Below are 15,042 nucleotides of genomic sequence, written 5' to 3' on the forward strand. Positions count from 1 at the left end.
AAAAATAAAAACCAGCAGACCTGCAACGCAGGGAGGTCTGCCTCCTACAGACACTACGCTAAAACTGATTTAGCTTAGTCCCTGTAGGTAGAGTATAGCTGAAGGGGAGGAGCTATACCCTGAGTATAGCTGAAGCGGCAACAGCTATACCCATGGTTAAGCCTGTGTCCCCCAATGAGACGGATAAGAAATCTGGTTTATAATAACGAGGAGCTGTAATAGGCTACAGAATACTAAATCGACCAAGGAAAATCCCCCTCCCCACTCAAATATATAAGCAAACACGGGAAGAACATAGAAACATGGCAAGGCACCAGTGCCAACCACTGAGCCACGATGACTGATAACATGTATCAGTATTTAGCATTTGATCAGTATTGGTTCGACTTCTGAAGCGTTTCACTGTGGCTTCATCAGGGGTCTAAGGGACAAGCAATCAGAAGACAGAATGTTTAATTCCCCTAAGGGGACTAAAAATTACAGTAAGTAAAAATGTAAAAAACTAAATAAAAATTCTAATCTCCCCCCCCCCCAATTTTACATATAAAAATAAAGAAAAAAAAACATATCGCTGTGTCCGAAAATGTCAAAAAAAAATATTTAAATAAAGTCATATGTACCCTAAAAATCTCAACCTGCAAAAAACAAGCCCTCATACAGCTCTTAAGACAGGAAAAAAAAATAAAAAATTTACAGCCACCTTCATAAATGATTATTTTAAAGGATTTCCAGGTCTTAGATACTGATGGATTATTCTTAGGATAGGTCAACAATAACAGATTTATGGGGTCTGAAACCTCGCACTCCCAACGATCAGCCGTTTAGGGCCATCTTGATACATTCCTGGAGAACCCTTTTAGGCGTGGCCTAGGTAGCAAGCCAGCTCCTGGGGAAATCTCGCGCCGTTCACGCGCAATGAGGAAGCCGGCAGTCGAATACTGAATGAAACGGCGCAGGCGCGAGATTTACACGGCAGACAGGGCCGGCAGTAGGAGGTGAAGGCTGCCTGGCCCTCTCAATCTAGTGTAGCAGGGCGAAGCCAGAGATGGGAGAACAGAGCCTCTAGGAGCAGGGGCAAAGCCACCCCCCCCCCTACACCTAGAGGCTAATTAGCATATTATAAAAGTTACATTTATGGACTAACGGGGCATAGATAAAAGTCGGAATAGGCTAGTTAGGTTAGGCTGACATTAGCACATTGCTAATGTCAGCCAGTTTAATAGGGTTAATTCTGGTGACAGAAACCCTTTAAAGTAAAAACAAAAAATATAATGTATGAAATCCACAGGAAGTTGTGCAAGAATGGGCGTGGAGCGGGAGTTGGGAGGAGGTTTGGCAAACCCTCCCCATTCTGCCAAACCTGCAAAGGGAAAATGACTTAACTGCTTCCCAGCTCCTCACTCGTTCTTCTCCCGGCCTGCGATGCTCTGCTTGGCTCCAGTGGTGTCAACTTCCACTACACTTTTTTTCGGAAGAGTAAAAATACTCCTCTTTGAGGGGTATTTTTAGCTGAGGAGTACGAAAGCTGCAGTGATTCAAATACATAGGCCTACATAATGTTAAGGTTTTGTTCACATCTACGTTGGAGGCTTTTGTCACAGATTCCGTCAAAAAGACTGGACAAAAAAGCCTTGCATGCAAGAGCTTTTTGTCTGGTAAAAAGACAGGATCCCGACAGCATCTGACTATGATGGAGTCTGTTCAGCTCTCTTCGTCAGTGATATGCCCGGTCCAGCACTTCCATTATTTTTGTTATTCTGCTCATCTAACAGAGCAGAACAACAGAAATAAAGAGAGGTGGTGTGAACCTGCCCTTCCGTCAACTTCTCAACATACAGTCCTATGCAAACAACCACCCCCTCCCATCAGTTTCTCCAAAATACATTCCCATGTAAATAACCTCTCTCTATGACATATCAAAAGTTTCAAAAACTAAAACCCATTGCCCACCAAACAGCTTCTTACCCTGCCAGGTGCCAGCCTGGGTATTGGTACACAATAGACCTTTTTTAGGGAGTAAAATGGCCTGAACAGGCACCTATGTCACCCTGCATGACTCAATAACAACGGTGGCATCTAAGTGACTATATTAGTTGCTAACAAGAGTTCGCATGAGTTTGTGTCAGTGTAATACTCAAACACTCGTTCATCGGGTAACTAGAATCTTTCAGCAGGTTTAAAAATCATGGCTTGTGGCAGCAGATGGTGCTGTGTAATCAGTCTGCTACCAGCAAATAATGATTCTGTAGGAGGAGAAGTGATGGCATTAGTGATCGCTCCCCTCTATACTGAGGAGCAGATCACTACATGTGATGGCAGCAGTCTCCCCCACTGACGAGCAAGCAATTGCCAGGGAGGAACACTTCCTGGCCAAAAATCGCATGGATGATCTCCTTCATAAGTCTTAGGGCTCATGCACACGACCATATGCCCTACGAGACATACAGTCCGTGAGCGGGCGGCCCGATGCGCACAGTATCATAGTAACATATGATGCTGTGTACTCCCGTGTGCACCATGTATGCAGCTTTGGGACATATGGCCCGCTCACGGACTGTATGTCTCGGAGGGCATACAGTCGTGTGCATGAGCCCTTAGGGTATGCTCAGAAAACCGTGTATTTAGCGTGCTGCCAAATTCTGCATGGACAAAACTACCAAAGTCGTTCACTTTGGATGCCGCGGACCTGCGCGTGGCTTAGCTGCACTGAATGGAGGTAAACCTTGAGCATACACCTGCTGCAGCTTTAGGCAGCGGCTGTACTCACCCTGCGCTCGCAGCACTAAAACACAAGTCCAGGAACTGCAGAGCTGCCTCTCATTGAAATCAGTGAGAGGTAGATACTACGGGACTTACCCCAAAATTTATCAAAACTGGTGTAAAGGAAAACTGGTTCCTTAGGGCTTTAGGGCTCATGCACAAGACCGTAGGTGTCCGCAAAAAAATACAGATGACGTCCGTGTGCATTCTGTATTTTCCAGAACGGAACAGCTGCCCCCTAATAGAACAGTCCTATCCTTGTCTGTAATGCGGACAATAATAGGACATGAGGTTCTATTTTTTGGAGGAACGGAAATACAGAAACGGAATGCACACGGAGTAACTTCTGCATTTTTGCGGACCCATTGAAATGAATGGTTCTGCATACGGTCCGAGAGAAAAAAACGAAACGGACATGGAAAGCAAATATATTTGCGTGCATGAGCCCTTACTCCAGTTCTGATAAAGCTCCCCCAGTTTTTTTTATGTTCTTCTCATCGGTGCCTACAGGCCCATTTGGCACGTGTGCCAGGAGCCCTCCAGATGTACACACTACTATGTATTAAATGCACTGGGGTTTTGTTTTTTTTGTAACTTTTTGTGTGTTTTCTTTTTCTTCATGGAATTTTTATAAAAATTTTGCATGTTCTAGGTATGGGGGGGGGGGGGCGGGGGGGGGACTAAGAATAAATCTATGTAAGAAAAAAAAAAGTGTGACAAAAACGCTTGTAAGATCATATTACTTTATGACACGTGACCAAAAACCTTCCACAAATGAATCCCAGACAAGCGCTTTCAGGGAAATGCGCATGAACTGGATTATGAAGCCAAACCATAAAGTATCTGCACAGTGAGCAGAGCTCGTAATCTGCAACTACTACCTTGTATTCAGCCTCCACTGTACCGCAAGCACAAAACGCATCCCCTCCCGTTACCAGCGGCTCACCTGCGACTCTCACATGTCACTCACGGCTCAGGAAACAAGCCGCTGGAGCCTGACGTCATTACAGCGCGACCCACGGCAGGCTAGGACCCGACGCGAGGGGTTGGCCCCTCCGGTGCCTGTGTTACCATAGTAACGCCCGCTCTGACTGACGCATACTTCCACACGTTTCTCTGTAGGAAAAACAATAATTTTCAGTCGTTTCATTTTACCACGAAAACTAGACCGTGTATCAGGAACAGCTCGGAAGGTTTTAGAACAGCGGCGCTTTCTGTGAGGCGCATGGCTATGACGTCACGGAAGCGCGAAGTGTTCAAAATAAAGACGTCAGAGGTGAGTATAAGGCGCTGTGTGTTACAGGTTGTGCTCTGTATCACTAATGGACATCTAGTGTAACGTGGTGTGTCTCCGGGGGGACAGTCCCCCCCCGTTTAGTTATTTAAGGGGTTGTATCACTTCAGTAAGGAGCATTTATCATGTAGAGAAAGTTATTACAAGGCACTTACTAATGTATTTTTATTATCCATATTGCTTCCTGGATTCATTTTTCCATCACATTATACACTGCTCGTTTCCATGGTTACAGACCACCCTGCAATCCATCAGTGGTGGTCGTGCTTGCACAATATAGGAAAAAGCGTCAGCCTCTCTGGTGGCCGGGACCATGGGAGCTCACATAGGCTGGTGCTTTTTCCTATATTGTGCAAGCACGACCACCGTTGCAGGATTGCAGGGTGGTCTGTAACCATGGAAACAAGCAGTGTATAATGTGATAGAAAAATGAATCCAGGAAGCAATAATGACAATCACAATACATTAGTAAGTGCCTTGTATTAACTTTCTCTACATGATAAATGCCACTTACTGAAGTGAGACAACCCCTTTAACCCTTGCATGCATGCAGACAACGTCTTTGTGCCTAGTGGGCGTATTTTAGTTTTTTGCAGGACACATATGAGGGCCATATCATTTTTAAAAAAAAATAATACATTGAAGACCAGAAGCAGAAATAAAGTTTTAATATGCTAATATTTTGATCTCTGGTAGTTTGTCTCCATAAATTACCCCAAGAATTAACCCCCTACTTGTCCTGTGCAAGCGCTTGTAAATATTGGCTAGCGCATATGTTGTGTAATGCATGACATCTTTTTGACTCCTGGAATAGGACGCCGTTTTAGGTGTACCCCCTGCACTTTATATTTTCATGCGGCCAATAAACATGGCGGATAATCTTACTTTAAAAAAAAAAAAAAAATTATATATAAGGCCATAGTGACGCGTTCTTCTTGTCACTGGAAAGTACCGCTACAATTTTTGTAATGATAGTCAATGGAGTCGCAATGTGACATGCTGCGACTGCTACGCGACAGACAACAAAAATCCCTCCAAGTTGGATTTTTGGGTGACTTTTCAGCATCAAAAAGTTGTTCGACATATGTAGCCAAAGACACAAGAGCGAATTGGGTCAATTGGGTCATTTGTTCTATATCTTCTATTATAAAAGTTTTATAGGTGTACCCCCTGCACTTTATATTTTCATGCGGCCAATAAACATGGCGGATAATCTTACTTTAAAAAAAAAAAATTATATATAAGGCCATAGTGACGCGTTCTTCTTGTCACTGGAAAGTACCGCTACAATTTTATGTCAATGATCCAATGATAGTCAATGGAGTCGCAATGTGACATGGTTTTCAGGGATTCATATATTGATGCTCTATCTTCAGGATAGGCCATTAATATCTGTTCAGGGTGGGGGGTCCAACTAGGGTTGGGCAATATACCGGTATTCATGATATGGCTATATTGTGGTTTCTTAATTACTGTGGTATGGGGGCGACAAGGAGACATTATACTGTATGGGGGCTACAAGGAGACATTATACTGTATGGGGGCTACAAGGAGACATTATACTGTATGGGGGCGACAAGGAGACATAATGCATGGGGGCGACAAGGAGACATTATAATGCATGGGGGCGACAAGGAGACATTATAATGCATGGGGCGACAAGGAGACATTCTAATGTATGGGGGCGACAAGGAGACATTCTAATGTATGGGGGCGACAAGGAGACATTCTAATGTATGGGGGCGACAAGGAGACTCTAATGTATGGGGGCGACAAGGAGACATTCTAATGTATGGGGGCGACAAGGAGACATTCTAATGTATGGGGGCGACAAGGAGACATTATACTGTAGGGGGGCTACAAGGAATCATTATACTGTATGGGGGTGACAAGGAGACATTATACTGTATGGGAGCGACAAGGAGACATTATACTGTATGGGGGCGACAAGGAGACATTATACTGTATGGGGGTGACAAGGAGACATTATACTGTATGGGAGCGACAAGGAGACATTATACTGTATGGGGGCGACAAGGAGACATTATACTGTATGGGGGCGACAAGGAGACATTCTAATGTATGGGGGCGACAAGGAGACATTCTAATGTATGGGGGCGACAAGGAGACATTCTAATGTATGGGGGCGACAAGGAGACATTCTAATGTATGGGGCGACAAGGAGACATTATAATTATGTGGGCGACAAGGAGACATTATACTGTATGGGGGCGACAAGGAGACATTCTAATGTATGGGGGCAACAAGGAGACATTCTAATGTATGGGGCGACAAGGAGACATTATAATGTATGGGGGCGACAAGGAGACATTATAATGTATGGGGGCGACAAGGAGACATTATAATGTATGGGGGCGACAAGGAGACATTATAATGTATGGGGGCGACAAGGAGACATTATAATGTATGGGGGCGACAGTGAAACACGAGTACATATTTTGAGTGTTTTTTCTTCTAAATGGGTATTGATCGCGATATATATCGTTACCATGATAAATTTCTTAATATCGTTATCGTGGGAATATTTTTGGTATGGCCCAACCATAGGGAGGCGTGCATGTCCTGTGACCTCATGTTCATCTGTCATGTGGCCTAGGCAGAGCTCAGTCCCGTTCAAGTGAATAGGGCTGAGCTGCAATACCAAACACAGCCACTATAAAATGTATGGCGCTGTGCTTGGTGAGTGCGGAGAAGGTCGTGGCACTCACAGGAGCGCCGGAGCCTTCTCAAACAGCTGATCGGCAGGGGTCCCTGGTGTCGGACCTTCACCGATCAGATACTGGTGACCTACCCAGAGGATGGGTCATCAGTATCATAATCTTGGAAAAGCCCTTTAAATGCTACAAAAAAAACGTTGTAATACATGTGGCAGTCATTTAGTTTTCCAATATCTGGATGCTGTCTGAAAGAACATCTGTTGCCCCTAGCAACCAGTTACAACACGGCTTTTATTTTGTTGTCAGCGCTTGAAAAATGAAAGCTGTGATTGGTTTCTATGGGAAACTAAAACAGTTATGATTATAGACCGCTTCATAAATCTGCCCCATTTGTAATTATTTCAATACCAAGAAGAGATTGTGTTTTTGATAATGGGTTTAATAAGTTTTTTATTTTTTAATAGGTGATGTGAATTTTTCATGTGATTAGATGGCCCTCAAGTGAAGCCATGGCTGATCAAGAGTTCACTGTAAGTGTAATTGTTTCCTCATTTTGTTTGAAGGATATGGACTCCTTTGGGGACAGTTTCTTTTGCCTCTGCTTTCTACTCGTTTTGGACTAAAAATCATTTTTCATTTGGTCTCTATTAAAAAATTTCATCATTTTTTTTTTTCCTGTACAGCCTATGCGTCCAATGGACATGCAGACTATAGCAAGTCTGTCAGGGCGCTGCTCGGACGGCTGGATCTGCAGCCCTTCTCTCTGAACTCCTAACAGCTCATAAACAGATTTTAGCAGAATTTAGCTATAATGAGATGTTAGGACCGATTCACTGAGACGGAGGAAGCGATAGTCTGCAGATCAACTGAAAGAGGAATCTGTAGAGGAAAGACCTTTGACATTTTTTTTTTATAAAGACTAATTGAAAAAACGAATAGAATGGAATAATAATAATAATAATAATAAAAAAAAAATGCCTGATAGGTGCCTATAGCCTTTAACAAAAGAAAACCTAATTTACTGGAATAATAATAGTAAAATACAATAATAATTCCTCTTTCTTAAGGTCCTGTACACACACCAGAAGACGAAAAAGGCTAAGGTGTGGCAAGATGGTATTTTAAAAACATCAGGAGGACAACAGGTAGTGTTTCTGATGTGGTAATGATAGTAATGTGTCCGCTGCATGTCACTTCATGACTGGATTGTAATGAGATTAGAAAGAAGAGTATGTTCACATAGAGTTGTTGCGATACCAAATTTTTGATTCGGTTTCGATACCATAAAAAAGTATTGCGATACTCGATACCATTTGATACCACGCAAAAAAATAAACCAAAAAAGCCACGTGCATTCCGCATTTTTAAAAATGCCGAATCGCACAATTTTATTTATTGTTTATACATTTTATATGTGAAATTAGGAAAGGGGGTGATTCATACTTAATATTTTGTTGTTGTTTTTGAAATTTTTTTTACACTTTTTATTTAATAACTACCGTATTTCCCCCCTTAGGGGCCAGAACCTGGGATTTTTTTTTATCCCTTGTCCTATTCACCCTGATAGATCTCTATTAGGGTGAATAGGACCTCACACTGTCCCTGCTGCCCTGTGCATAGTACACACAGCATCAGGGATCAGGAGCGTCCTGGCTGCCATGGTAACCGATCGGAGCCCCAGGCTTACACTGCTGGGGCTCCGATCAGAAGCTGCTACTGCCACCAATGAGGGGGAGGGGAGAGGACCCTGTGGCCACTGCCACCAATGAGGGGGAGGGGAGAGGACCCTGTGGCCACTGCCACCAATGATTTTAATAGTGGGGGGAGGGGGCACTGTGCCAATGATTTTAATGGGGTGGGGGGGTTTGAGGGGGGGGTGGCGCACTGTGCCACCAATGATAATTACCTTTTAATACAAGAGGCAGGTACTGGCAGATCAGCAGCAGTTAACCCCTCAGGTGCCGCACCTGAGTGGTTAACTGCCGCTGATCGCAGCTCCCTGTCAGGGGCAGGGTGTCGGCAATGCGATTCTGCTGCCGGCACCCGCCTCCTGTATTATGTGTTAAATACTTCTTTATTTAAGTCCAGACTAAGTATTAGGCTACACAGAGCGGCGCCCAGCGATGTCCCAGCACTTACTATTATTCCTGGGCGCCGCTCCGTTCGCCCGCAGTGCCCCCATTACGTCTCCTCTCCTGCTCCATATGCCAATTACTATCGGAGCAATGGGGAGGAGACATCAGCTTCTCTACTGGGCGTTCCTTCTCCCTGGCTGTAGCTCTGTCTAAGTCCTATCATTGGTGGCGCAGTGCGCCCGCCCCTGTGCTGCTGAGGGAACATGAGCGCGATGAGAGCAGCGCGCTCATGTTCAGAGATACTAGACTGCGCAGCAGCGCAGCCCAGTATCGAAAAAATGGAAATCCCGGTATCGTATCGATACCGGGACAAAAGTATCGATTGGGTATCGAAATTTCGATACCCACAACAACCCTATGTTCACATCAGCCTTGCCGGATAATGCCCGGAACCGGGGGCGGATTGGCAATGTATTGTACCGGGAAACTTCCCGGTGGGCTGCATGTCTTTTCATGTGCAGTGGGCCAGGGGAGCCCAGCTATTGTTTAAACAGTTGCAGCCAGCGCCAATACATATACCGCTTGCTGCGCTGGCTGACAAAGATCCCGCCTGCTGCGCTGCTGAGGTGGGAGGGGGAGGGTGGTTGAGGCCATGTGGTGTGCGCAGGGACTTACTGTGAGTGACTCAGTCATTGCCTGCCTGACATCCCTGCTGCGCTCCACTGACTGGACAGTCTGGACTTTTACTATGGATGGGGCTAGGCCGCTCAAGATCTGTCACATCACTGCCGCTGCTCCCCTAGGCTGCCTGGGGGAGTTTAACACTTCAAGGTGAAGTTCCATACTGGGGCTGGCTGGCCTGCGCAATGTCAGCTAAGGCTACTTTCACACTCGTGTTTTGTGCGGATCCGTCATAGATCTGCACAGACGGATCCGTTCAGATAATACAAACGTCTGCATCCATTCAGAACGGATCCGTTTGTATTATCTTTAACATAGCCAGGACGGATCCGGCTTGAACACCATTGAAAGTCAATGGAGGATGGATCCTTTTTCTATTGTGCCAGATTGTGTCATAGAAAACGTTTGGCTCAGTTTCGTCAGACGGACACCAAAACACTGCAAGCAGTGTTTTGGTGTCCGCCTCCAGAGCGGAATGGTGACTGATCGGAGCCAAACTGATGCATTCTGAGCAGATCCTTTTCCATTCAGAATGCATTAGGGCAAAACTGATCAGTTTTGGATCGCTTGTGGGAGTCCTGAACGGATCTCAAACGGAAACCAAAACGCCAGTGTGAAAGTAGCCTTGAACTACACAGACATCACAAACGCCGACCCTGGCATCCCTGCTGTGATCTCTCATTATCATAATGACAGCAGAGCAGGGGAGGTGGCGATGTGACCCTGTGCACACTGCCTGCAAGCCCACCACTCTTATCATAACACTGACAGGCTAGTTCAGGGCCATCAGCTTTCAATGCCATGAGACAGATGGATGGGAAGGGGGGGATAAAAGTAAGAGTAAAATACCATTTTTATTAAAGTGATAAAAGCTGGTATTATCAGGGCTCCAGATGGCTACCAAAATGGTCGCCAATGCGACTTAGAATTGCAAAGTGGCGACAAGACTTTGTAGTCTTGTCGCCATTTGTGCCTAGACCCTCCGCTGCTCTATCGCTTTCACGCACGAGTTAGGGTCCATTCACACATCCGTGTGTGTTTTGCGGATCCGCAAAACACGGACAGCGGCAATGTGCGTTCCGCATTTTGCCGGCACTAAGAGAATATGCCTATTCTTGTCCGCTATTGCGGACAAGATTAGGACATGTTCTATTTTTTGTGAATGGAGCCTTAAACTGACATGGTACAGAGCAGCGCGTGCCATGTTCTCCTAAGCAGCACAGGGGAGAAGGAAGCAGTCCCTCCCCCTGTCCCGCTGCTGCTGTTGCCACCAATGGACTTATAGTAGGGAGGAGGAGGGGAGGGGCTGTGGCCACTGCGCCACCAATGAATATAGTTTATGCCTGAATATAAACTATATTATAAAGTATTATAAAGTAAAATCATTGGTGGCAGTGTAATCCTGGGGCTCCGATCGGTTACCATGGCAGCCAGGACGCTACTGAAGCCCTGGCTGCCATAGTCGACTCCCTGCTGCTGTGTGTACAAAGCCCAGGGCAGCATGGAGAGTGTGAAGTCCTATTCACCCTGATAGAGCTCTATTAGGGTGAATAGGGCAAGGGATGAAAGATCCCAGGTTCTGGCGCCTAAGGGAGGAAATAGTTATTAAATAAAAAGTGTAAAAAATAAAAAAATATTAAGTTTAAATCACCTCCTTTCCCAATTTTACATTTAAAATATATAAACAATAAATAAATATTACATATCGCCACTCCCAAAAAAGTGTGAACTATTAAAATATTTAAAAATATCTCCTATTCGGTGAAAGCCAATACAGAAAAAAAAAAAAACTTGCAATTTCCCATTTTTTAGTCACCTTCTCCCGACAAAAATTAGGATCGGACTGTTATATTATGGTCCAGACGTTCCATAAAATGTGGAATGCACGCGGCTTTTTTGGTGTTTTATTTTTTTCACCTGGTATCGAGTATCGCAATACTTTTTTATGGTATCGGAATAGAGTCAAAATTTTGGTATCGTGACAACCTGGAACCTGCCCTTCCCACACATTACATAATGTCCATTCTTGTCCACAACAATCACTCCAACAATAAACAGCTGATATGTATTAGATATCAAATACTTTTATTTTGGAACTAAAACATTTAAAAAATGTATTTATGATTATTATTTTTTTTCTATTTTATTTGTTTATTCTTGGTTTTAACAGCAGGCCACTGTTTCCCATGGGTAGCCCTCACACCGACACAAATGCACATAATGCCTGAGCATGTTTGTATATATGTGTGTGCATTTATATTTATATCTGTTTATTTAGGTATAGTAGCCGATTTGTTATTTAATTGCCTTTATATAATTAATTTTTAGTCATAGATTGATGGGTATGTGTATATATATATGTATTTATTTAATTCATCTCTCTATTCATTATCTATACATCTTAATCCATATTAATATCCGTATATCTTCAGTCTTTCCCTCGATTACCAACTATAAGCAATGATCAACTATTATGAATTGTTTTATTGTAACCATGACCAAGCATCATGTCACGATTATTTATCGTGTGAACTGGTGTTATATTTTATATTAATCATGTCAGCTACTTTTAATGTCCTGTATCTACTATTTTATGTTCGTTTACGCACATATGTGTCCTTTTTGACTTGAAAAAAGAGCACTGTTTGCTCCGAAACATGTTGTCAACCTTGAATAAAGAAAAGTTTGTATTTAAGCTCACTCTAAGGGCTCGTTCATACGACCGTATGTCTTTTTCAGTGTTTTGTGGGCCGTTTTTCCGTGTGTTTTTTTTCTGTAGTGTTTCCGGTTCTGTTCTGTTTTTCCGTATGGCATATACAGTATACAGTAATTACATAGAAAAAAATGGGCTGGGCATAACATTTTCAATAGATGGTTCCGCAAAAACGGAATACATACGGAGTACATTCCATATGTGTTCCGTTTTTTTTGCGGACCCATTGACTTGAATGGACCAACGGAATGTGATTTGCGGGCAATAATAGGACATGTTATATCTTTCAACGGAACGGAGTACATTTTTTTTTGCGGAACCATTGAAATGAATGGTTCCGTATACGGAACGCAAAAAACGTTCGCGTGAACGAGCCCTAACCCTGTAGATACCACACTTTAAAGGATATGGACACCTTTGTAAAAAAAAAACACAAATTTATTTTGTGGAGAAAATAATTTCTCCAATCGGTTCTATTTATCAATAATTTACCGTTTTTGTCCCATGTGTGTGGGAGGAGTTAGGGGAACACAGGCTCCGTGTAGGACTGTGCTGGTGGAGGCTGCAGAGGTACTTTATGTATGGAAGGTGTGTATAAAGCAGGGCTATGGAGGTGTAACCAGTCTGTTGTACAGTTTTCTGTGTGTAATGTGCACACAGGGGTTTTATCTGTGTAATGGAAATGTAGCAGAGCTCTGTGTGGAATGTGTATATAGTAAACTATATGTGTAATGGGCATGTGTATATAGTAGTGTCAGGTTGGCTCTGTGTATGGCACCGTCAGGTGGGCGCTCTTTATGGCAGCGTCAGGAGGGCGCTCTTTATGGCAGCGTCAGGTGGGCGCTCTTTATGGCAGCGTCAGGTGGGCGCTGTGTATGGCAGCGTCAGGTGGGCGCTGTGTATGGCAGCGTCAGGTGGGCGCTGTGTATGGCAGCGTCAGGTGGGCGCTGTGTATGGCAGCGTCAGGTGGGCGCTGTGTATGGCAGCGTCAGGTGGGCGCTGTGTATGGCAGCGTCAGGTGGGCGCAGTGTATGGCAGCGTCAGGTGGGCGCTGTGTATGGCAGCGTCAGGTGGGCGCTGTGTATGGCAGCGTCAGGTGGGCGCTGTGTATGGCAGCGTCAGGTGGGCGCTGTGTATGGCAGCGTCAGGTGGGCGCTGTGTATGGCAGCGTCAGGTGGGCGCTGTGTATGGCAGCGTCAGGTGGGCGCTGTGTATGGCAGCGTCAGGTGGGCGCTGTGTATGGCAGCGTCAGGTGGGCGCTGTGTATGGCAGCGTCAGGTGGGCGCTGTGTATGGCAGCGTCAGGTGGGCGCTGTGTATGGCAGCGTCAGGTGGGCGCTGTGTATGGCAGCGTCAGGTGGGCGCTGTGTATGGCAGCGTCAGGTGGGCGCTGTGTATGGCAGCGTCAGGTGGGCGCTGTGTATGGCAGCGTCAGGTGGGCGCTGTGTATGGCAGCGTCAGGTGGGCGCTGTGTATGGCAGCGTCAGGTGGGCGCTGTGTATGGCAGCGTCAGGTGGGCGCTGTGTATGGCAGCGTCAGGTGGGCGCTGTGTATGGCAGCGTCAGGTGGGCGCTGTGTATGGCAGCGTCAGGTGGGCGCGTTGTATGGCAGCGTCAGGTGGGCGCTGTGTATGGCAGCGTCAGGTGGGCGCTGTGTATGGCAGCGTCAGGTGGGCGCTGTGTATGGCAGCGTCAGGTGGGCGCAGTGTATGGCAGCGTCAGGTGGGCGCAGTGTATGGCAGCGTCAGGAGGGCGCTGTGTATGCATTATATGAATTACCGCAAAATTCGTACTCCTCATCGGCTAGAGGAGTATTTTTACTCTTCTGGAAAAAATGTAGTGCGACCTCTGCTGTCAGCTGTAACATACAGCTCGCAGTCTGCTTTAAACTACAGACATAACCCATATCATGCCATGCTCCTTAGGGACCGCTGTATGGAAGGGGCTAACCATCCGGCCGCTGCTCTGCTGTGGCAGCGGCCCGATGCCCCCCCCCCCCTTTCCCTGCCGTGTAAGATAGCTGTCCTCATCTCCATACAAGCCGTCACCCATCCCCCCCTTCAGGATGGCCGTCACTGCAACAAGCCCCTCTCGACCCCCCCCCCTTCCCAAGTCAAGGTTTGCAGAGCAGCAACGGGCCAGAGTGTTAGCTGTAACACCGATGTTGGCCGTTTAACCCCTTCTATGCTGCGGTCCTTAGGGACTGCTGCATGGAGGGGATAACCATCTTGCCACTGCTCTGCTGTGGCAGCGGCCAGATGCTTAAAGGGTAAACTGAGGGAGGGAGCTCCCTCCCCCATCGGGCCGCTGCGCTGTGGCAGCGTCCCTATGGTTACCATGGCAACCGGACGCCTTCATAGGCATCCGGATTGCCATGGTATAGCTGAGCCTGATCAGGCTTACTGTGAATGACAATACACTGCACTACACTATACAGTGTACTGCAGTGTATTGTAGAGGCATCAGACCCACTGGATCTTCAAAAATGTTACTTCTTCCTATATCCGCAAATATAATTGGTTAAAAATGTAAAAAAAAAAAAAACACTAAACATGTTTGGTATCGCGGCCGTAACGACCTGATCTATAAAAGGATCATGTACTTTTACCGCATGGTGAACGCCATAAAAAAAAAAAGAAAAACTATGATGGAATTGCAATTTTGCCCATCGCACTTCCCACAAAATGGTATAAAAAGTGATCAAAAGAGTCTTATGTACCCCAAAATAGTACCAATGAAACCGTCATCTCATCTCGCAAAAAATGAGCCCCTACCTAAGACAATCGCCCAGTGGTGGTGACACATCAGTGCTGCGGTCTGTATTTTTAACCTCTTGGACCTCT

The 15,042-nt window shown here is 45.5% G+C and overlaps 2 protein-coding genes across 6 annotated transcripts in view; one reads left to right on the top strand and one right to left on the bottom strand.

Moving 5' to 3' along the window:
• The window catches only part of LARP7 (La ribonucleoprotein 7, transcriptional regulator), a 55,321-nt gene extending 51,529 nt beyond the window's left edge, over positions 1-3,792 (bottom strand). For 2 of the 5 annotated variants that reach the window (XM_040418353.1, XM_040418348.1), the window contains exon 1: positions 3,642-3,771. The gene's annotated coding sequence lies outside the window, so the exon portion shown is untranslated. Of the gene's footprint in view, positions 1-2,136; positions 2,244-3,638 lie in introns of those variants that run through there. The other 3 variants (XM_040418349.1, XM_040418350.1, XM_040418351.1) reach the window with 3 other exon arrangements.
• A 215-nt stretch (positions 3,793-4,007) lies between these two features.
• The window catches only part of ZGRF1 (zinc finger GRF-type containing 1), a 97,368-nt gene continuing 86,333 nt past the window's right edge, over positions 4,008-15,042 (top strand). The window contains exons 1-3 of the mRNA XM_040420493.1: positions 4,008-4,036; positions 7,197-7,262; positions 7,800-7,877. Of these exons, the coding sequence (XP_040276427.1) occupies positions 7,242-7,262; positions 7,800-7,877 (99 nt within the window). The 5' untranslated portion in view covers positions 4,008-4,036; positions 7,197-7,241. The remainder of the gene's footprint in view (positions 4,037-7,196; positions 7,263-7,799; positions 7,878-15,042) is intronic.

Source organism: Bufo bufo, chromosome 2 (genome assembly GCF_905171765.1).
Source record: "Bufo bufo chromosome 2, aBufBuf1.1, whole genome shotgun sequence".
NCBI classification, from domain to species: Eukaryota; Metazoa; Chordata; class Amphibia; order Anura; family Bufonidae; genus Bufo; species Bufo bufo.